The sequence below is a fragment of the Vanacampus margaritifer genome, chromosome 10, assembly GCF_051991255.1.
Source record: "Vanacampus margaritifer isolate UIUO_Vmar chromosome 10, RoL_Vmar_1.0, whole genome shotgun sequence".
Taxonomy (NCBI): domain Eukaryota; kingdom Metazoa; phylum Chordata; class Actinopteri; order Syngnathiformes; family Syngnathidae; genus Vanacampus; species Vanacampus margaritifer.
The window spans coordinates 11,520,327-11,541,152 of record NC_135441.1 but is presented as its reverse complement, the minus strand read 5'-3'; the positions used below and the strand labels follow the sequence as shown (position 1 = coordinate 11,541,152).

The window sequence follows — 20,826 nt, the reverse complement described above, 5'->3', positions numbered from 1 at the left end:
AGTAGTCATTTGTGTTAAACTGAGATTAGTTCCTGGGGTCCCTCACAGAAATTACAGTCAAATGAAATAATTTTCTTAGCAAAATCAAAATTAGTCTGTTGGTGGAGAAGAAAGAGCACCTGCTCTTCTCCGCTCGATTGTAGCTGTAAACATTTGTACAACAATGTCAAAGTTAATGGAAATGTAGTCTATGGGGTGACTTCAGTAATCAGAGAAATCAATTTAGTTTCTGTACATCAGTAATATTTTTTGCCTCTTCCACTAACAAAGCACACAACCCTTTTTTAAATACGGACATTTTGTGGGGCACCTTACACGGAACGACGACACAGGGAAAAATCTAACTTTGACTCTTTCCTTTCTCCTGGCAGGAAACATCAACAACATATTTTCTATCGATCAAGTCCTGGGCTCCATCAGTGTGTCCAAACCTTTGGACCTTCAGCACCAGGATCCTTTCCACCTCACGGTGAAGGCCACTGATCAAGGCTTCCCTCAGCGCAGCGACATCTGCTCCGTACACATCCACGTGCGCATCTCTGACCACACCCCACCCGTCTTCCATGATGATGAATATCTTGCGGAAATCAGCGAACGGAGTGGCTTGGGGACATCGGTGGTAACCATCTTTGCTTCCAGCCCGGCAGCAGTATATTACAGTATCGAAAGCGGCAACCCAAACGGAACATTTCACATTGACCGATACACTGGCATGATCACAATCCGAAAGCATCTGGATTTTGAAACGTGTGCGTCCTACACGCTTAACGTTTCGGCGTCCACTAGTTCCGGCGCTGTGTCCAGGACAGCCGTTTATGTTTACGTGATGGATGAGAACGATAACGCTCCTATTTTTGCCCGGGGTGAGTACGTTGGGCAAATAAGTGAGGCAGCACACGTCAATAGCCTGGTGATGTCGCAAGAAAACATGCCTTTGGTTGTCCAGGCTGCAGATGTGGACCAAGATGCAAACGCACTGATCGTCTATGAGATCCTGGAAGAGGCGGCTGGAAAAGTGTTCAGGATCGACACTAGCACAGGTGCAATCTCTCTAGCAGCGCCGCTAGACTTTGAAAGCATGGCTGAGTATCACTTTAGCGTGCAGGCAAAGGATTCAGGGAAACCGTCATTGTACGCAGCCCAGCCTGTCAAGGTCACTGTGCACATCCTGGATGTGAACGACCACCCGCCGCGGTTCACTGCTGCCGCCTACGAATCATCCGTCATCTTCCCACCGGTCCCGGGCGCAGAGGTGATAAGGGTGGTGGCTCACGACGCAGACTCCGAAGTTTCATACAGCATTGCTGAAGGAAATCTCCAAGGTGCCTTTTCCATTCATCCTGCGACTGGAGTCATCACTGTGAGCAACGTGGTGAAGTTCAAAACATTTTACCAGCTGGTAGTCAGCGCCTCAGATAGTCTTCATGAAGACTCTGCCATTTTGAGGGTGAATATGACCAACGTCACAGACAGCGGTCTAAGCTTTGAGCAAAAATCATATTCGGTGAGTGTTTCAGAAAACCTGCACAGTGTGAAAACGTTAGCTGCGCTCAAACCAACTGGGTGTTACATCAACGAGCCTTTGTCCTATTCCCTTTTGAACCCCGTGGGGAGGTTTGCAATCTCCCCGACTTCTGGTGTCATGGAGACCACTGGCATACCGTTTGACCGCGAGGACACAGACGCATACGACATAGTGGTGATGCTACAAGACACAAGAACTCCACCAAGGACAGCCACCGCCATGGTCAAAGTCTTTATAGACGACGTTAACGACAACCCGCCTCAGTTCCTCAACCTGCCTTTCTCGATGACCATATCTGAAGACACAGAACCAGGAGATGTTCTGTACCAGGCCAAAGCCAGAGACAGAGATCTGGGTGAGAACGGATCCATTGTGTTCTCCCTGGAGGAGGATTACAACCTCTTCAGGATCGATCCAGATATAGGTGATATTTCTCTCCAGAGGCCTCTTGATTTTGACACCCTGAGCAAATATGTTTTGACAATCCTGGTGATGGATGAGGGTGAACCCAGTCACACAACCGAGGCGCAGCTTAGTATTCAAGTCAGGAACCGGACTAACCCAGTTTTCCAAACACTTTTATACCCTCTGAAAGTCCCCGAAACTGTTCCCCCCTTCACTACCATTTTGCATGTGCAAGCCAGGAATCCTGAAGGCTATCGCCTGATTTACAACCTAATGGAGGAAAACGCCTCCAAGCACTTTCATATTGACTTCAAGACGGGTGCGTTGACCGTCACCAATCCGCTAGACTACGAGAGCCAAACTCTGCATGTGCTGACCGTGCGAGCCACAGATTCTGTGAGCGGAGCCTTTTCAGAGGCATCTATTGAAGTGGAGGTCGAAGATGTGAATGATAACGCCCCATTTTTCTCCCAGCAAAAATACACCACCAGCATTGCAGAGGGGCTTCCCATTGGCTCCTCAGTTCTGCAGCTGTCTGCCTTGGACTTGGACTCTGGCAGGAATAAAGATTTGACATTTCACATGGCGAGAACAGAAGGAAATGAAACTGATTTCTTTGACGTAGACCACCAAAGCGGATTGATTTTCCTAAAGCAGGTGGTGGATCATGAAAGTGTGGATCGTTTCCAGTTGAAAATTCTAGTGGTTGACAATGGAAGCATCACCCTCAGTGGGGAGACTGTTGTATTGGTAAATGTCACTGATGTCAATGACAATCCCCCGGACTTTGTCAGCTCTCATTTCCAAGCCTCGTTGGATGAGTCTGCAAAGTGCGGCCACATTGTTATCAAGATTCAAGCGTCCGATCCAGACGTTGCAGACGCCAACCGTCTTAAGTACAAAATCCTCTCAGGCAACGAAGACCGCTACTTCAACATCAATGAGACCTCTGGAATCATCTCCTTCTCCAACATCTGCAAGAGGAACCTGGATCCATACTACAATCTGACAGTAGCGGTGTCGGATGGCGTGTTCCAGAAAAGTGCGCCTGTCAATATCGACATGATCAACAGTAACAGGCACAGTCCGTACTTCCGACAGAGCACCTACGAGGCGGAGGTTAATGAAAATGCAGAAGCAGGCACACGTGTGATCCGGCTGGCTGCCATTGACCCAGACGATGGGCCGTACGGCAGCGTGGACTACACCATTATAAATAAGCTTGCGGATGAGAAGTTCGCCATCGACACTAACGGGCAGATCGTCACCACGCAACCACTAGATAGAGAAAACCCCGACCAGAGAGTAATCGCCATCAAAGTGATGGCAAAAGACGGTGGCGGTAAAGTGGCCTTTTGCACAGTGAAGATCATCCTGGCGGATGACAACGATAACATTCCACAATTCAAAGCATCAGAATATCACGTTGCCATTCAGTCGACTGTCAATAAAGGATCCCCTATCATTCAAATTATAGCGTACGATGCAGACGACGGCAAAAACGCCGACATCACCTACACCGTAGATGAAGCAGAAGGGGTGACGGAGGACGTCATCGAGATCAACCCATTCACCGGTGTGGTGAGCGTCAAGGAGAGCCTGCTCAGCATGGAGAATCGGATCTTCAATTTTAAGGTGAAGGCCCGCGACGGCAGCTTTCCGTTCTACAACTCCACCGTCCCTCTTCGGGTCAAAGTGCTCCCCCCTGAAATTCCTCTGCCAAAATTCGTCGAGCCTCTATACACCTTCTCAACTGCCGAGGACACACCTGTTGGCACGGAGATTGGCTCGGTGAAAGCTGACTCAAACATGCCGATCATTTACAGCCTGGTTGATGGCAACACGGTAGAGAGTAACAGGGACAAAGTGTTCAGCCTGGACCAAGAAAGCGGGACGCTGTTACTGGAGAAGACCATGGACCACGAGAGAACCAAGTGGTACCACATTGACGTGCTGGCCCAGGGAAACCACAACGGCACTGACGTGGCCTCGATGGTGTCGGTCAGTATCCAGGTGCGGGACGTCAACGACAACCAACCGGTGTTTGATGCTAACCCGTACAAGGCCTACCTGGCAGAGAACATGCCAGCCGGAACCACCGTCATCCAGGTGACTGCCAATGACCCGGACACAGACACCAATGGTCTGGTCACCTACAGCCTGGAATCGCTACCCGATGACGACGCCAACATCACTGACTTGTTCTCCATCGACGGTGACAACGGCTGGATCGTGACTGTGCGCGAAGCCGACTGCGAGGAGTCCAGGCTTCACCGCTTCCACGTACTGGCCACCGACCATGGCGGTGATGCCAAGCAATCGTCCAGCGTCCTGGTGGAGGTGACGGTGACCGATGAAAATGACAGCCCTCCAGCATTCTCTGAGGACGCCTTCCACGGCTTGATGGCAGAGAACAGCCGCCCCGGCGAAGTCATTATCTCCATGAAGACCACCGACGCAGACGTGTCGCTGGAGAACCGTCTGGTGACATGCTACATCACAGGTACTTCTTTATTTTTAAGTTCTCACAACTCACCAGGGTTATTTCTTTTTGCTGTTTTGCTTTTTTGATTCATTTTGTTTTAGTTATTAATAGTTTTATAATTAGTTTTAGTTTTTTAATATCACTGGTGTCGGGCCGAAACCTCACAATTTCACAATTTGGTAAATGTAATTATTATTTTTTTAATCTATCCTACTGGTAAGTCCAAATGTATGGGTGACATGTTTTTTTTTAAACAAATTATTGATCAATCTAAAATGTTGAAAATGGCTTGCTCTCTTTGATCATGCAATGTTAAAAAACATGCAGGTTTTGGGGTCTCCTGAAAAGGGATGATTTTGGAGGTACAAGGTGAGAAATAAGGTCACAATATTTAAAACGTATTAAATTGATTAACAAATGCAAAAACAAAAGACATTATCACTATAATGATGGTTTTATAAACATAAAAATGTAGATTCCGCTAGTTATTTTTTAACAGCATTATCATTTTCATCCTATTTCATTAATACATTTATTTTCCATTTTAATTTTAGTTTGCAACTCACAAACATGAACAGAATGGTGTCAAAAAATGTTGACTTGACAAAGTTTTGAATTACACTGTCTATAAGTAACAAAAAGAGTAGCAGGGGATTGAAGCCGTTTGGTCAAGCTATGACGTTAGGGTGGGTGACGCCATGCTCCAACCACAAACTGTGAAAAGTGAAAAGGTTGGTAGTTTAGCATTGCCCATCATCCAGTATACGAGTTTAAAATGTTGCAGCGATCAGACAATTCTACAAGTTTGTCTGTGAAGAGTCCCTGGTAAAATGGTCAATTTGAGTCTCAGATGGCCTCTTCAAGCAAAAAATGGTGCACTTCCTGTGCATTTTTAATCATGGGCTCTTGAAACTTTTCTGTGGGTATAGTCGTCATACATATTCCTACCAGTTTTCATGTTACTAAATCTAATTAACTTTGGGGTATAGTAAAAAAAAATCCAGGATGCATTACCAAGAGTCAGCAAAAGGCACATGACCCTAAAATGGCCGCTTCAAATCAAAATGTCAGCCTTTCAGTCTCTGTTTATTCAGGCATGGCTTCTTGAGACTTTTTTGTGGGTATACTAACAAATTTTGTTCATATAAGCTTTGTTACCTCCTGTTGTTCTTCTTGCATTACATTGTGCATGTGTACCTAATGCAGCGTCTCAGGTGCTTTTTCCGTGCGTCATCCTATCATCCCACTGACGACTTAGTGACTTCCGCTGATGAGGCTCGTCAAAAATCTCTGTTAATCGCCTCCTCACCGAGCGTCGATGTGATTTTCATTAGGCCTCGATGAATCACTAAAGACGAGCGCTGACGTGAATACCAACCGCGTCCCCCGCAGCCAACAACAACAACAAAGTCTCACATCAACGCAAATCCATTGTATTTCCCCCCACCGCCTGCCCCCAGACAGTCCAGAAAGGGAGATCGCTGTCAAAACAGACTTTTTGAAAATATGTAACCTGGGTAACATCGGCGTTGGAATTATTCATGAATGCGAAGGTGAGTGTAGGAGTGTTCGGTCATCATGTGACTGATTCGCCAGTTTAGTACTAGTAGCGATCATACAGATCAAAAGTATAAGCATTTGGTTTTCACCACACACATCAGAGCATTTTAAGAATCAAAGCAGCAAGGTCGAGCTCAAACATTAAGGTCATAACAAGGTGACATTCTTTAAACACAAAAATCATAAATTCACCTACAATTTTTATCCAATCATCTCCTAACTCAATAGACGCATAGCAAGTAGCTAGCCACTCAACAGTACATCTTGAAATTGTGAAAAGTCATCACATATCAAATTAAAGTCTGTGGTGAAATATTTCTAAATCTGTCCTTATTTTAGAAATATTACCTTGTATGTTGACACAATGGCTAAAACATCCTCAACTCTTACAGCATACAAATTAAACATTCTCTCTTGGACTTGGACTCTGGCAGGAATAAAGATTTGACATTTCAAAATGTAAACAAAGAACCACATGAGGTTATGTTTTTTATTATTTATTACATTATACATCAACGCAATGGCCAAAAAACATTTCTCACATCACCGCTTATTAAACTCAGGCTCAGTAATGACACATGGCACAATGATGAGTCAATCTGTCTTTATTTGGGCAAATGCACCGCCTGTAAAGGTGCAATGACCACAAAATACAGTATTAATCCAAAGAAACTTGCTGAAGCTGCAATTCAAATGTACAAAGTGCCTCATCAAAAGTAAAACACAAAAATAATCCAATAAAAGGCAAACTGCTTGGCTTTGTGTAATGTTTCAGTTCTGGGGAGTTGGGTTTTGTTTGATTTGGGGTGTTCTTGTTGTCTTTGTCTGTGTAATCAGTGTTGTTATGTGTTCCTTGTCTCGTCATGTGTAACCATCTCCACCTGTGTGTCTTACCTTCCCCGTGTGTTGACCAATCAGTGCCCTCACCCACTTGTGTCTCACCCAGGTGTGTCTTGTTGCGTCATCAGTGTGAGCGTATACAGTCTGATGTTTTTGTTTAGTCTGCGTGGGTGCATTGTTGCTGTCAAGTCTTTTGTTAGTTCCTGGTCTTCAGTTAAGCCTAGTTATTATCAATCCTCTGTATTTGTTTGCTGTTGTTTTGGACTTTGTTTAACTAGTTCCTTGATTACCTTTTTGTTTTTGTCTAATTAAACAACCCCTTTTTGAGCGCATCTGCCTCCTCACAGTGCCACTTTGCACTTGGGTCCTCAATCGTGCCTCCAACCCCGACACTTTGATGGCCAACAAGTGCTGTAATTGCTTAATAAAATGAAAAGTCCTTGCTTCTATCAAGCAGAAAACGTTACATTGCAACCATTAACCACAACTATGGCCAATTGTCCTTAATTGAGCAGCAACGGGGAACAAATTGACATGAATAATAAATGTCAGCGGAATCTAATCAAGCCTGCAGAGCAGCAAACAGCTTCCAAAATATTAATAAAGTACAGCATGTATTTCATAATACACTAATCCTCTTAAAGGGTAGGGGTATGTGTGAGGTGGAGCATAATCCCTTCACAACGCTCAAGTGTAAGGATATTTAAATAAATAAAAATGATTCTTGTAAAATCGTCTAATGGTAGACAAGTTGAAAAGTGAATAAAACAGACAGTATTTTTTTTTTTTAATATGTAACCATAACCTTATTATAATTAATGTGATGGCTTCACGTGGCAGTTATCAATTGTGTACGATTGAGATAAACAAAGCCATTAGAAATATTCTACAAAGTCTAGCATGCTGTCCCATTATTCGTGGTTTACAAGTTGCTGTATTGTTGGTCACAGATGGGGACCCGCTGGGCCATTTCGCCGTGATCCATCGTGACGAGGGTGAGTGGGGTTTGATCGCCAAAGAGCCACTGGACCGTGAGGCCAACGCCGCCTACAAGCTCACCATCACAGCCACGGATGGAAAGTTCCAGACGCCCATCAACGTGCATGTGGATGTACTGGACGACAATGACAACTCGCCGCAATGCCAACAGGTCACAAGATCACTTTTTTTTTTTGCGTTCCTCAATATAGACATGTCAAGATTAGTTATCAATCCATCTATGTACTAAGGATGGAAAAATGCTATTATCTTGATGTATATCGCAACGTAGCCAGCTGTGTGCTAGAAGCGGGACAAAATATCGATATCTCAACGTATTTATAACTTGTGGTTCAGTGTCGATGTCAACATCACGTATATATACTTTCAATATCAGAATATTGTATGGTATGAAATTATGTGCCAGGGTGTGTTCAATTGCTAATATAATATGCTAAAAAAAAAAAATAACTATTTTACTGTATTGCATTGTTATTGATTAAAAAACACAATAACACTCCACTAAAGAAAACGATGAAAAAGAAAGCCATGTATGATGCAATAACTAAAATGAGCCAACTAACCAGTGCAATATGTGTAAATGTATCAGTATATATTTTACCTGTAGCTGTTTACTCCCTTCTTTACTAAAACATTCATCAATTCATAGTAAGTCTCAAATTGAGACTTACTCAAATCTGTCTAACCTATTCACTGTATGTTTTTATTAATTTTATATTTTCACTTACCTACATTATCTAAAAAACGTTGTATGATAACAATCTCACTGAATGTATGTGCTAAAAGTGGAACGATACCGTATCATGATTTTTTTTAATACTTGCATCGTGATCTGTATCTCATGTGCTAACAGTTAGCATTTTTTGTGTGTCTTTAGCTGGTGTATTCAGAGGCTCTGATGGAGAATTCCCCATCCAGCACGTTTGTGCTGAAGGTGTCAGCATTGGACGCCGATGAGGGTCCAAATGCTCTGATCTCATTTAGCCTGCATGGTCTTGACGCAGACCAGTTTCATCTAGACCACACCACTGGTATGTACCTCCACAGATAGTGGAGTTAAAAATGCTAGTTAGCCTGGTCAGCAAATAATATATTAGTTTGTAAGTTAAACATGGCAATTTATTTACTATAGTATGATATAAAATAATCTTAGGCTGAGATGCCTGTTTGTCACGGTCAAACTATCATCAACTTTTCTACAGTAGTTAGCCCCGTCATAAACATTTTTTTTTAACATGTAAACATGCTAGTTATTTATTTAACACCAAAATTCTTCCCCCTCCAGGCGAACTGTTCACCTTGGCCACTCTGGATCGTGAGTTAGTGTCTGAGTACAAGATGGCGGCGCGCGCGACTGATGGTGGTGGGCGGTTCTGCCAGGCGGACATCTTGATAAAGGTCCTGGACATGAACGACAACGCTCCGCTCTTCTCGTCAAGCCATTATCGCATCAGTGTGTACGACAACACTACGAGTAGCACGCCCGTTGCGGCTGTCTACGCTCAGGACGCAGACACAGGTACCACCACAGATATATCACAAAAGATTGATATCGCGTTGTAGAATTTCATATGGTCGAGGAGTTTGTGAATGGCCAAAATGACTCTCAAATGTCTGCTTTAAACTAAAATTGCAGACTATGGATGTGAAATTGTTAGTTTACATCTGTCTCCTGCAGGGCTAAACTCAGAGGTACGGTATTCCCTGCTGGCGGGCGACGACGGTTACTTCTCTCTGGACGAGTTTTCTGGCGTGCTGCGTTTGGAGCGAGTGCTCGGCCCTGACACGCCAACGCACTTTCAGCTGAAGGTGAAGGCGTCGGACGGCGGCCTGCCTCGCCCGCTCCACTCAGTTGCTGCGCTCACGGTGGACGTAGTGTCTCTGAATGATTACCGGCCAGTCTTCCCCAGCGCCGAATACGCTGCCCAGGTCCCCGAGTCACTAGCCGTCGGCTCCCGGGTGATCAGCGTGTCGGCGCTTGACATGGACACCTCAGTGGTGTACCGCATCGCGTCCGGGAATGAGGATGGACACTTTTTGTTGGATCCCAAAACAGGTACCACTATTTCTATTATTTTAAGACTTTTTTTTTATCCTGTTATGTCTAATTCTAACATAAATAGCAAGGAGATTAAGTCATCAAAAAGCATCACATTTTTACACACAATTTAGTAAGATTGATTTATACTAGGGTACTGGGGGAATTCCAGTCACAATGCAGCGCATACAGTATGTCCACGTACAAATTTAGCAGTAATAAATTTAATAATAATGCATATATTTGTGGAGACTGGGGTCAAGTTGTATTTTACAATTTTAAAAATGTGCAGAAGTTGCTTTATGTTAAAGATTAGATAGCTCTTAATATGAGAAGAAAAATACACTAAGCTGTCACCAACGTCTTACAAATGCAATTATGCCATCTAGTGGCAGAAAAATGACCTCAACACAAATAAATATCACACTTGTTTTTTCCAGTACAGTACATCTTTTTAATTTTAACTCAATTTTATGAATTATTATGAAATTACTGTATCAATGACTAAAAGATGCAGCCATATTTCTATTAGTTTAACATTCCTTCCCCTTTTATGTTAACAAGAGTATGAAACTTAGAAGATTTTTTAAAATATGTTTTATTGTACATTTAGAACAGATATAAAATTTGCAATTAATCGTGATTATTTACGATTAAAAAAAATGTATCGCCTGACACCCCTAATTTATACAGACATTAGTTTTGTAGTGCCCCTAGAATTTGTTTGAAAATTCAGGCCCTGGAGACTGTTTCCACCAGCAACATGAAAGTTATTCATTATTATACACAAAAATGTGTCAAGCAGCCATACCTAAAAAAAAACATGCACAGTAAGTCTGCCTTTTTTTTTTCAAAGCAACCATTTTTGGCTCAATCGGCACAGTTGTGTCCAACCTGATTTATTTATTTATTTTTAAGAATTGAGCCCTCAAAGCCCGTTTTGCATGCTACTTGGGCTTATATATACCGCTTTTGGCTGAGTTGTGTCTACCTGATTTTAATTTAGCAGCTTAATTGGTCAACGTGTCTATCACGACATGCAGACATGCCATTTTTGTTTAAAGGATCCGTTTTAAGCTCAAATGGCTTAAATGCACCCAACCAGGTTTTTGTTTTCATTCAGCTCCCAAATCCAGTTCGATTTGCAATATTAAATTTGAATTGAATGTTTATCATCAAGAAGCTAAGCCTGAAAAGGTAAAGGATGTCATTCTTTGAAATTCAAAGGTGCAATTTTGGAGTCAATGGCATTCAACATAAAGTCTGCCATTTTGGTTAGAAGTGACCACTTTATGGTCAATTTGCTCATTTCCAGGCAGATTTCAAGGATTTTCCCTCTTTCTCTTTTTTTATTTTATTTTTTACAAATCTGAAGCTCAATCTGAAAAGATGGATGGTGCTTATCTGTGTGCGGCAGGCTCGCCATAAAACAAAAAAATGTAAACATAACCTTAGAATTAGGGGTTAGAGTGTCACCTGTTGTAACACGGTGTTGACTGCCCTCAAGTAGTGCAAAAAAATGTTGTTTGAAAAAAAAAAACGACACCTTCCTGACATGTGTTAGTCGGTGTGAAGGATCTAACCAACCAAAGATTAAAGTTACTTGTTTTCAGAGCTGAGCTGCCTCGCGGCAGAAAAGCAAGCAGGAATTAATTCACGGTAGAATCCATACTTGTCCCCCCAAGGCGGCCGCGGGCTGTGCGTCTGCTCTCATGTTTAGGCCCATTGATTTATGCTAATACATGGGTGTGTAATATATATTCAATGATATACAGTATGTGCAAAATGCTGTGATTACGATCAGGTTCTTTTAACACTTTTTACTTAATTTTCTAACATTTGAGCCTACTATACCTCACATGTAAAAACTCCGTCTAGCTTAACTTTTATAACAAGTGATGCAAGCACGATGGCAGAACACGTTGCTGCTGTATATTTTGGAAGTGTGGCAAAAGAAGCCAAAAAAAAGCAAAACACGCAACTGCAGTTTTGTTGCTCAGTCAACTTGAATCTTTCAGTTTGAAGACTTTGAAGCCAGTTCCTTTTAGCAGCATGACATTTTGGTATTCATGTCTATCATGAGTAGCGCCACAAAAGTATCTCTGGAAACAATGCTGAAAAAGACAGAAGAAGCCTACTATTATAGTTTAAAACGGAAATGTTAAGCTCAATTGGCCCCAAACACACATTAAAAAAACAAAAAAAAAAAAACATCAGCCACCAGTTTCACTTAGCAGCGGGGATTTTTTAGGCAAGTCTAAACCCGCAAAAAAGTCTGTATGCCTGAAAAGACACACGAGGTTAGCCATTTTGGTTCAAAGTGGCTAGTTTAGGTTTAGTAGGCTCAATTGTGCCCAACCAGATTCAAAACAACTAAATTCCACCCCAAAAGCCATTTTCTTTTAGCAACATGAAGTTTGGTAGGCAAATCTATAATGAGTAAACCCACAAAAAAAAGTATTTAAAAGCTATGGCTGAAAAGACACAGCAAGTCTGCCATTTTGTTTTGAAAAGGCCATTTTAGGGGTCATTTCCATGGATCTGTGCAAACTGTTATTAAAATCATCCCCCAAATCTGTTTGTTTATTGCAACATAAAATTTCTTTGGCATGTCCTTCATAAGTCGACCCACAAAAAGGAAGCCATTCCTGAAAAGACGTCACCATTTTGGTTTGAAGTGGCCATTTTAGGATCATTTTTTCCACGGGTTCTCAACTTCCCATGAAACAAGAAACTCTACTGTAATAAGTTACCTCAACAAAGTCAGAACTGAACTAAACTAATAAATAACTCACGATAGTTTGAATAGTTTTCCCAAAATTCTACAACGCTTCTATGACTTGTGAGGCGTTCGGGGTCCAAATGTTGTTGTTTTGTTGTTGTTTTGTTGTTGTTGTTATCTTTGGTGTATCTGTGTTTGTGCCTTCAAGCCAATCGATAGTCCTAGCACTAAAACTACACTCATAATGACTCAGGTTGGTGTTTGGACCTGCTGCCCTTCGAAATCTTTCTAACTTTGGCTCTCAAAAAATCGTTAAAAGTCAGCCGGGCTCATCGATCGCCGCTCTACACGCTTTTGCTCTCATTATCTGAGGGCAGGTGTCAAGTTTGGACAGCGCAGATGCGGCGATAAGAAGTTTTAACACCAGGAGTAAAGCTAAGTCTTGGTGGGAATACGCAGGCCTCGGCGAGGTTAGCTGAAATCTTGATGAGTTCTGTGCTAACATTTATTTATGAGGCCACGTACAAGAAGAGCGAGCTGCTCATGATATGACTCAACTGAGTCAACAAGTTCAACCTCCGGCAAGAGGAAGGAGCTTCTTGGTTGTTGTCAACTGTTTTGATCCAAAGTGGGAATGCGAACAAAATGAGTTGGTCCAGAGGCCATCATCGTAACCACGGCAACTGATTGGCTAAAACCAAACACACACACAGCTGGATATGTAATATAGAGCTGGAGTTCTGTCCAGGGATATCTTGCATAGGGCAATTTTGTCCCTTATAATTGTAAGGCCAATTAAACTACGTACTTCTAAATGCAATAACAATTGGAAAAGGAAAAAATTGTAAGGATATGATTAAAAAAAAATTAAAAATTGTCTTCATTTAGAAAGAAAGAAAAGTAATTTTCTGAGAATTTAAATATATTTAATCAAGGCAAAAAATATTTTCAAGAACAAAGACGTATTTTGTTAGGATAAAAAACATTGTATTCTTATGATAATAATACTTTTTTTAGAGATGCACAATAATGCTATTTTCAACCGATACAGATAAACCAATCATTTAGAGAGTGCCGATGTCGATTACCGACAAGTAAGCCAATAATTGTTTGCAAAATTAACTTGAATACAAATATACTTTCGAGTCCTACTATAAGTCTAACATGTACAAATACATTGAAACATTGTGTAAAGCACCATAAAGCTGAATTTTATTGATATCTCTGCAGTAACTAATTTTGAGTTTGCCAAAACAAAACAGTCATGTTTTAAAAATGTGGCAAGTGTATTATTAGTGGGGGATTTCTTTATTATCAGTTTTTTCTGTATGACGTCAAATTGGTTGATAATTGCGATAATTATTGGCCACCGATATCATGGTGAAGCCTTACTTCTTTTTTTTGTAATGTCATGAAGTCAAAGTTTTCAGAAAGAAAATAATATGAAGAATCCTCTTGCAGGTTATTCATAAAAGTTGCCACCTGGCTTGATAGAAATAAACACATAGACAACAAATGATCTATAAAGACTATAAAAAAAAGTCCACAGCAGACGTATTATTAATTCAACAACTGCAACGTTGGACAATGATTAATGCAAGGGCTTCTCTCTTCATGTATTCACAATAAACTACACCTAGCACAACAAAAATATTCACATTAACTAGAAATAATCCATAGAGTGAAAAAAAAACTTTGTGCAATGTCTCATTTCATTAACGTGATTCCTCCTTCTGCCAGCTAGTCATGATAATCGTCATTTTACACAATAGCAATAAACAGAACATTAGAAATAATCTACAGAGTCAAATAAAGTCCAAATGACCAATGGTCACACACCGTCACATGTAATCTACGTGTCATATTCCTCTCGCCAGTTATTCACAATAACCACCATCTTGCACAATAAAAATAAACACAACTAGAAATAATCCACAGAATCAAGAAAGTCCATCGCACATGCCATGTACGTGTCAAGTGATAACGACTCTTGCTAATTAGTCTAACCCTGCACAGTAGCACAGTAGCAATAAACACTAGAAATAATCTACAAAGACCAAAAAGTATACTGCACAAGCGATGCAGTTATATCATTCATGCAATTGCTCCTCTCACCATTTATTCACAATAAGAGCCCACCTTGCGCAATGAAAACAAACACCACTAGATATTTCCAGAGTCCAAAAAGTCAGACAGACGATTGTCCAAACACATGCTCATCATTCATGATGACAAAAAAAAACAGGATGACAAGAAATGATACACAAAGTTAGGAAAAAAGTCCACAACATCCACAATTGAAGCCGCGTTTAATGAACTTACTGTTGGCGTGTCGCTTCACTTCCTTTTTCTCCTATCGACAAAATGTAAATGGAGAGAGCGCATGTGACGCTTCCTGCACAAATTTAATAATTTCACACTGCAAAAATGAAAACAAACCTCTGCGCATCCCGCAGAGACCAGCACGCTAACACTAACAAGCTACAACATTTGCCCTCCAGGAACAAAAGTGAGTGGTGTAATATGATTTACTTCTTTAACTCGCAAGCACTTTTCTCACTTCTTTCATTTCAAGGCTTGAAATTGTACCAAGTCCTCATTGAAGATCAAACTTTCTTTTTTCAGTCTCCCACTGTGTAAAAGTACTTAAGGACCAGGGCTGGACTGGCCATCTGGCACACAGGGCACATGCCCGGTGGGCCGGCCTCTTTTGGGGCCGATGAAGTGCTTTTTAATTAGTATCTTCCTACTTTTTACCCCAAGAGACTGGCCCACCATTTAGTCCGTTAATCAAGTTTGACTATAGATAGCAAACTGAAACATCTTCAATAAACATCAGTGGCAGAACTACATGTTAGGCAGGAGTCAGGCTGGGCTGATCAAAATTCAAAAGTCACAATTCCAGGGCTGATTTTGTTGTGCCAGTCCAGCCTTTTCAAAGTTCAACATAGAGGCGTGTGCCTGTATTGAAATTCCATCCATTTTCTATACTGCTTATCCTCATAAGCTTGGTGGAGCTTGACTTTGAGCAAGAGGTGAGTTACACCCTGACACAACGCTAGTCAATCTCAGGTCATGTATAACAACACACACCTGTTAAATGATCCTAACTTGTGTTTTTAGAATGTGTGATGAAAGCCATTGTTAACCACCCTGCTGCTTGAAAGCGACATATGGAAAATGTCACTCATGTGAAATTGAACTTGAAGTCGCTTTTCAGAGCCATGCTTAACGTGAAGTCCGTGTGTGTATGCGTGTGTGTTGTAGCATAACGACATGCACTAACAAGGCCTCTGTGCCGCTGCGCAAAAACACAAATTTGTACGAGAAATGCGTGTGTTTTGTCGAGGGGATAACTTGTAATAAAAGTAAAGAATATCTTTGATCGGAACTAAGAGGAGAGTGAAATCTCTGAAGGCACCGAATGTACACCAGAGGAATAGACAGAGGCGAAGAAATAAGCAGAAAAACATTGATTTTTTTAAACTATTAAACAAACACAAATACACTGAATATTTGATGAGAAGAGCCAAAGGTGAATTTAAAATTTATTTTTTTAATCTTGACAACAGTAGGCCTTGCTCACACTTTTACAGCTTTGTGGCTGAGCAAGAACACTGCAGTTGTAGAGATACGAGTGGTTGTTCACCTGTTCGTCCTAGCCCTAACCATGTCTATCTCTAACCCGAACCCTTAACCCTTTTGGATCACTGGCCCAAAAAACGCCATACAGGTATATTTGTGTTTGATAGTTTGTCCATGTAGCACAGACAAGTCAATCATTCAGGACATGCAAATACTTTGTCTTTTAATGTCAACTGAGATGAACATGAACCCTACGACAGCAATAATAATCATACAAAATGGAGAACACCATCGATTGATTGTCCCTTAACGGTTCATCCGGCGCGTTGGCACCACGGCTCGACTTATGGGGGTGGATAAATGAACACGGCCAGCGGTTTGGGCATTCATCCATTCTCAAGGGCTGATTGTGTCTGTCACAGCATTTGAAAAACGCTCGGTATGCAAATACCGCAGGCGCCCAAGCGTGCTGCCACGGCCACAGTTTCACATACATGTGCCACCAGTGGCCTTGAAAATGCATGGAATACCAAATGGGGAAGTCTTCGATGCATTTTTAAAACAGCGTCTGTCGAAATGACGTATAAGCTGTACAACTCAATTGGGGGGGGAAATAGCGAGGCGAAATAAAAATAAAGAGGTGAAATTGTGCAGTTCCTTAAGTGGGTTCAGAATTGACCAATCACATTCAGTCTCAACCAATGAAACTATGGCAGCAATGGCACACTAGTGGTGCAAAGACATTATTATGCAGGTGATAGGTCAGTGCTTGAATACACCAGATGGTGAAACTGTGTGATGACGAACCTGGGCTCATAGCTTGTTTCAGATCTTTAATCATTAGACACCCGCGCCCAGGCAACCTAGCTGAAGATATCAATTCCCAGCTTGTGTCCAAGAGGCGTATTGCTCCACGGATCCCACCTACGGATCCACGGCCACATTAGGCGGGTTTTGATTGCCTCCAGGATGTTCTTGGTGGCTCTCCTGGCAGCTTTGGTGTTCGCAGTAGTGCAGGGTTCACCAATTCCAGTCCTCGGGGTCTGGAATCCTGCAGGTTTGAGATGTTTCCGCCCACCTCTATCCATCCATCCATTTTCCTAACCGCTTGTCCTCACAAGGGTCGCGGGGGTTGCTGGAGCCATCCCAGCTGGCTTCGGGCAGTAGGCGGGGTACACCCTGAACTGGTTGCCAGCCAATTGCAGGGCACACAGAGACCAACAACCATACTCACAATCACACCTATTGACAATTTTGAGTGTCCAATCAACCTGCCAAGCATGTCTTTGGAATGTGGGAGGAAACTGGAGCACCCGGAGAAAACCCACGCAAGCACGGGGAGAACATGCAAACTCCACCCAGGAAGGCCGAAGCCCGGACTCGATCTCACGTCCTCTGCACTGGGAGGCGGACGTGCTAACCAGTCAGCCACCGTGCCGCCCGTTTCCGCCCACCTGATTCATAAAATCAGCTCATCAGCATGCCTGATAACGATCCTGATCATTGGTATCAGGTGTGTTGGTAGGCGGAAACATCTCAAACCTGCAAGGCTCCGGCCCTCGAGGACCAGAATTGGTGAACCCTGCTGTAGTAAAAAGCCTGGATGTCTGACTTCAATCAGCTCACAGACATCACTGTGGCATTCAACAGTGAGGTCTGCATTTTTTGCCCTCTGGTGCTTATTCACCTCTTTGATACGGTCATCCCAGAAGACTGTCAGTTCCATCAGTACCACCTCATTTTAGGCAAGAGCCTTCCCCGGACTGCTCGTACATTATCACCTCTTTGCCACAGGTGACTTTAACTTTTGGTAGGTCCACTAAAGGGGAGATGCAGCTTGTTGGATCGACCATACATGACAATGCTGCTCAAGAAGCCACAGCCATCTCCTTAGGGACTGCCTAATGGTGTTCCTCTACCGTTGTCCTTACAGAACAGACGGGGCCAGAGTATTCTTGGCATTACTTTATGCTGTTAAATACAAAGTATACGCTTTGAACTTTTCTGGGAGACCGGATTTGTCCGTGGCTGTAAACCAGCCTTTCATGTAGTTCTTAATCTGCTGGACTGCCACTTGTCCTTCAGAGTGCTGTTAAAGGTTCTCCCAAGATCTTGACTGGTTTCTCAGTCCCTGTTGGAATTTGGGTTCGAGCCAGGGCCAAGCAGAACTCGTCAGCCACTTTATATTTGTTAGGGACCATAGACCTGGGCTTGGACTGAGCTGTTCCTGAGCCTTGGAGGAGCCACCTGCACCGGGGGACATACAGTATATTGTCATCACTGTTAAGTCATCCATGAAAACTCTTATGGGGGGCCGACGAATCCCAGATTTTGACTTTGGGCCTCTACATTCCACTTCAGTAGACTTACCAAATATATTCATTGCCAAAGAGAAAATTAGCACAAAGATTGTGCAACAGGTGATTATGCCCTTCTCCAGACGGTTTCAATCTAATGTTATTCGGCCTGAGGAGGAGACATGCATGCTGAAGTTGTTGTATTAATCCATGATGAGGGTACAGATCCTCACTGGAATGCAGTATCTTGATAGGGCGGACCTGATCAACTTGTGAGGAACAGATCCATAGCCATTGGTTAGGTCGAGCTAGGTATTTGCTAGGTCCTTTAATGTTCTCTTGGCACGCAGAGACCAAATATTCCTAGAATGCCCCCCTTTTGGATCAAGGAAATCATCAGGAGATATTGATTGCTAAAGTCCTCCTCTTTTAGGAATCCAGATGTCTTCAGTGTGCCGCCACTGGGCCATGACCCTCCCTCTTCTCCAGATCACCTTAACGTGTGAGGAGCCGTAGACACTGCTTGCATACGTTATTGGACAGTCCGCCAAGATCTGGAGCAGAACCAGATCTGCGGTTTTGACGGCTTTTTTTTCTCTCTGCCAATGTGGGCTCAGCATAGTTGAACACTTTCAACTATCACATTAACGTGGAAAAGGTTTTGAGACGGTTCATTTTGGTTGTATTTTTTTATGTGGCAGAAACCTGGCATTTGAACAGGTGTGTGAAGACTTTTTACATCAACTATAGCAGATTACTCTGTGAATGTGTGAAATGAAATGAAAACGAATATGCCAGAGCCTCATATATTAATGAGCGTGTAGAGCAGGTTCTAAATTAATTCTTACAGCTGATTCAGTTTGTGCACAAGAAAATCTATAATTAGCAAGCGTGCAGACACCTGTCGTATGTACACCAGTAAGTCATGTGTTGATAAATCGCACCTGTTTTAAATTGCCATGCTTGCTCACTTCTAGCCTCATTTGCATTGAGAAATGCCTCGAACTGACCATATAGTAGCAGTAATCCCTTTAAGAAATCCCAAATCATGGCAAAGAGGGTGGAGAGAACGGAGAAGTGGAAACAAATAAATAGTACTCTTTGGAGCAATCAATAAAAGAAAAAAACGATGTGGAAGAATTTAAGAAATTATTTGACATTTAACTAATAATTGATTAATTCGTACTAATTCATCCATCCATCCATCCATCCATTTTCTGAACCGCTTATTCTTCACAAGGATCACGGAACGTACTAATTCAATCAATTTTAAATAATAATGTGGCACCAGCTACTAACTTTGATCTACTTGCAGGAAAAGTCCAATACTGTATTTTGATTGGTGAATGCTAAGATATAAATGCCACTAAGTTAAAATGCTTGCTGATAGAATTTAAAGTAAAAGTGTAACATTCTTAACTCATTCATTGCCATTGACGACTATAGACGTCAAAAATTCATTTGAACTATTTCTATTCGTTTAAAAAAAAATCCCCACTTTTGTTAAGAGTATGAAAACCTAGGGGGGGGGGGGATTTTGTACATTTAGAACAGATGTAAAATTTGTGATTAATCGTGAGTTAGCTATTGAAGTCATGCAATTAATTACAATTAAAACATTTCATCACCTGACGCGATTTAAAAAAAGAAAGAAAAGATTAGTAAAAATTAGGAGCGTCAGGCGATTACAATTTTTAATCGAAATTAATTGCATGACTTCACTAGTTAACTCACAATTAATCACAAATTGTATCTGTTCCTAATGTACAATAACAAAAATTCTAGGTTTCTTGTTAACAAAAGTGGGAAAAAAATGTTAAACTAATAGAAATAGTTCAAATCAATTTTTTACGTCTATATCCGTCAAAAGCAGTGAATGAGTTAATTATAAAGAAGTGTTACCTACTGTACACTAAAATAAATGAAGAATTAAAAAAATGCAAAATTACTCAAATGTTGAATAATGAGTGCTTGAACAACATTTGGTGTCTACAGGTGTGCTGACCCTCGCCGCCCCGTTGGACTTCGAGGTGTCACGGGAATTCTACCTGTCAGTGGAAGGCAGCCGGGGCAGGTCATCAATGGCCGATGTCACCATCGTGGTGGTCAACGTGAGCGACGTCAACGATAATGCCCCCATCTTCAGCCGCCGTGACTACAGCGCCGAGATATCCGAAGAGCGAGCCCCAGGAAGCCTGGCGATCAAGGTACACCTGAAGAAACACCAACGCACCAAAAAAAAAATTGAGTACAATTTGAATGGCCACCAATTATAAACAGATTTTCGCTATTCACAGGCCCACCAGCCCAACACAAGCACGCCAGGCAGCTTTAACTGTAATAACCGGCATTTTTTTACACACATATTTG

General features: G+C 42.0%; 1 protein-coding gene across 1 annotated transcript in view; it reads left to right on the top strand.

Annotated features, from left to right (window-relative positions):
• fat2 (FAT atypical cadherin 2) overlaps window positions 1-20,826 on the top strand; it is a 100,623-nt gene that overhangs the window by 48,510 nt on the left and 31,287 nt on the right. Inside the window, exons 11-16 of the mRNA XM_077577580.1 lie at window positions 372-4,433; window positions 7,766-7,965; window positions 8,692-8,845; window positions 9,100-9,333; window positions 9,493-9,870; window positions 20,452-20,663. Of these exons, the coding sequence (XP_077433706.1) occupies window positions 372-4,433; window positions 7,766-7,965; window positions 8,692-8,845; window positions 9,100-9,333; window positions 9,493-9,870; window positions 20,452-20,663 (5,240 nt within the window). The remainder of the gene's footprint in view (window positions 1-371; window positions 4,434-7,765; window positions 7,966-8,691; window positions 8,846-9,099; window positions 9,334-9,492; window positions 9,871-20,451; window positions 20,664-20,826) is intronic.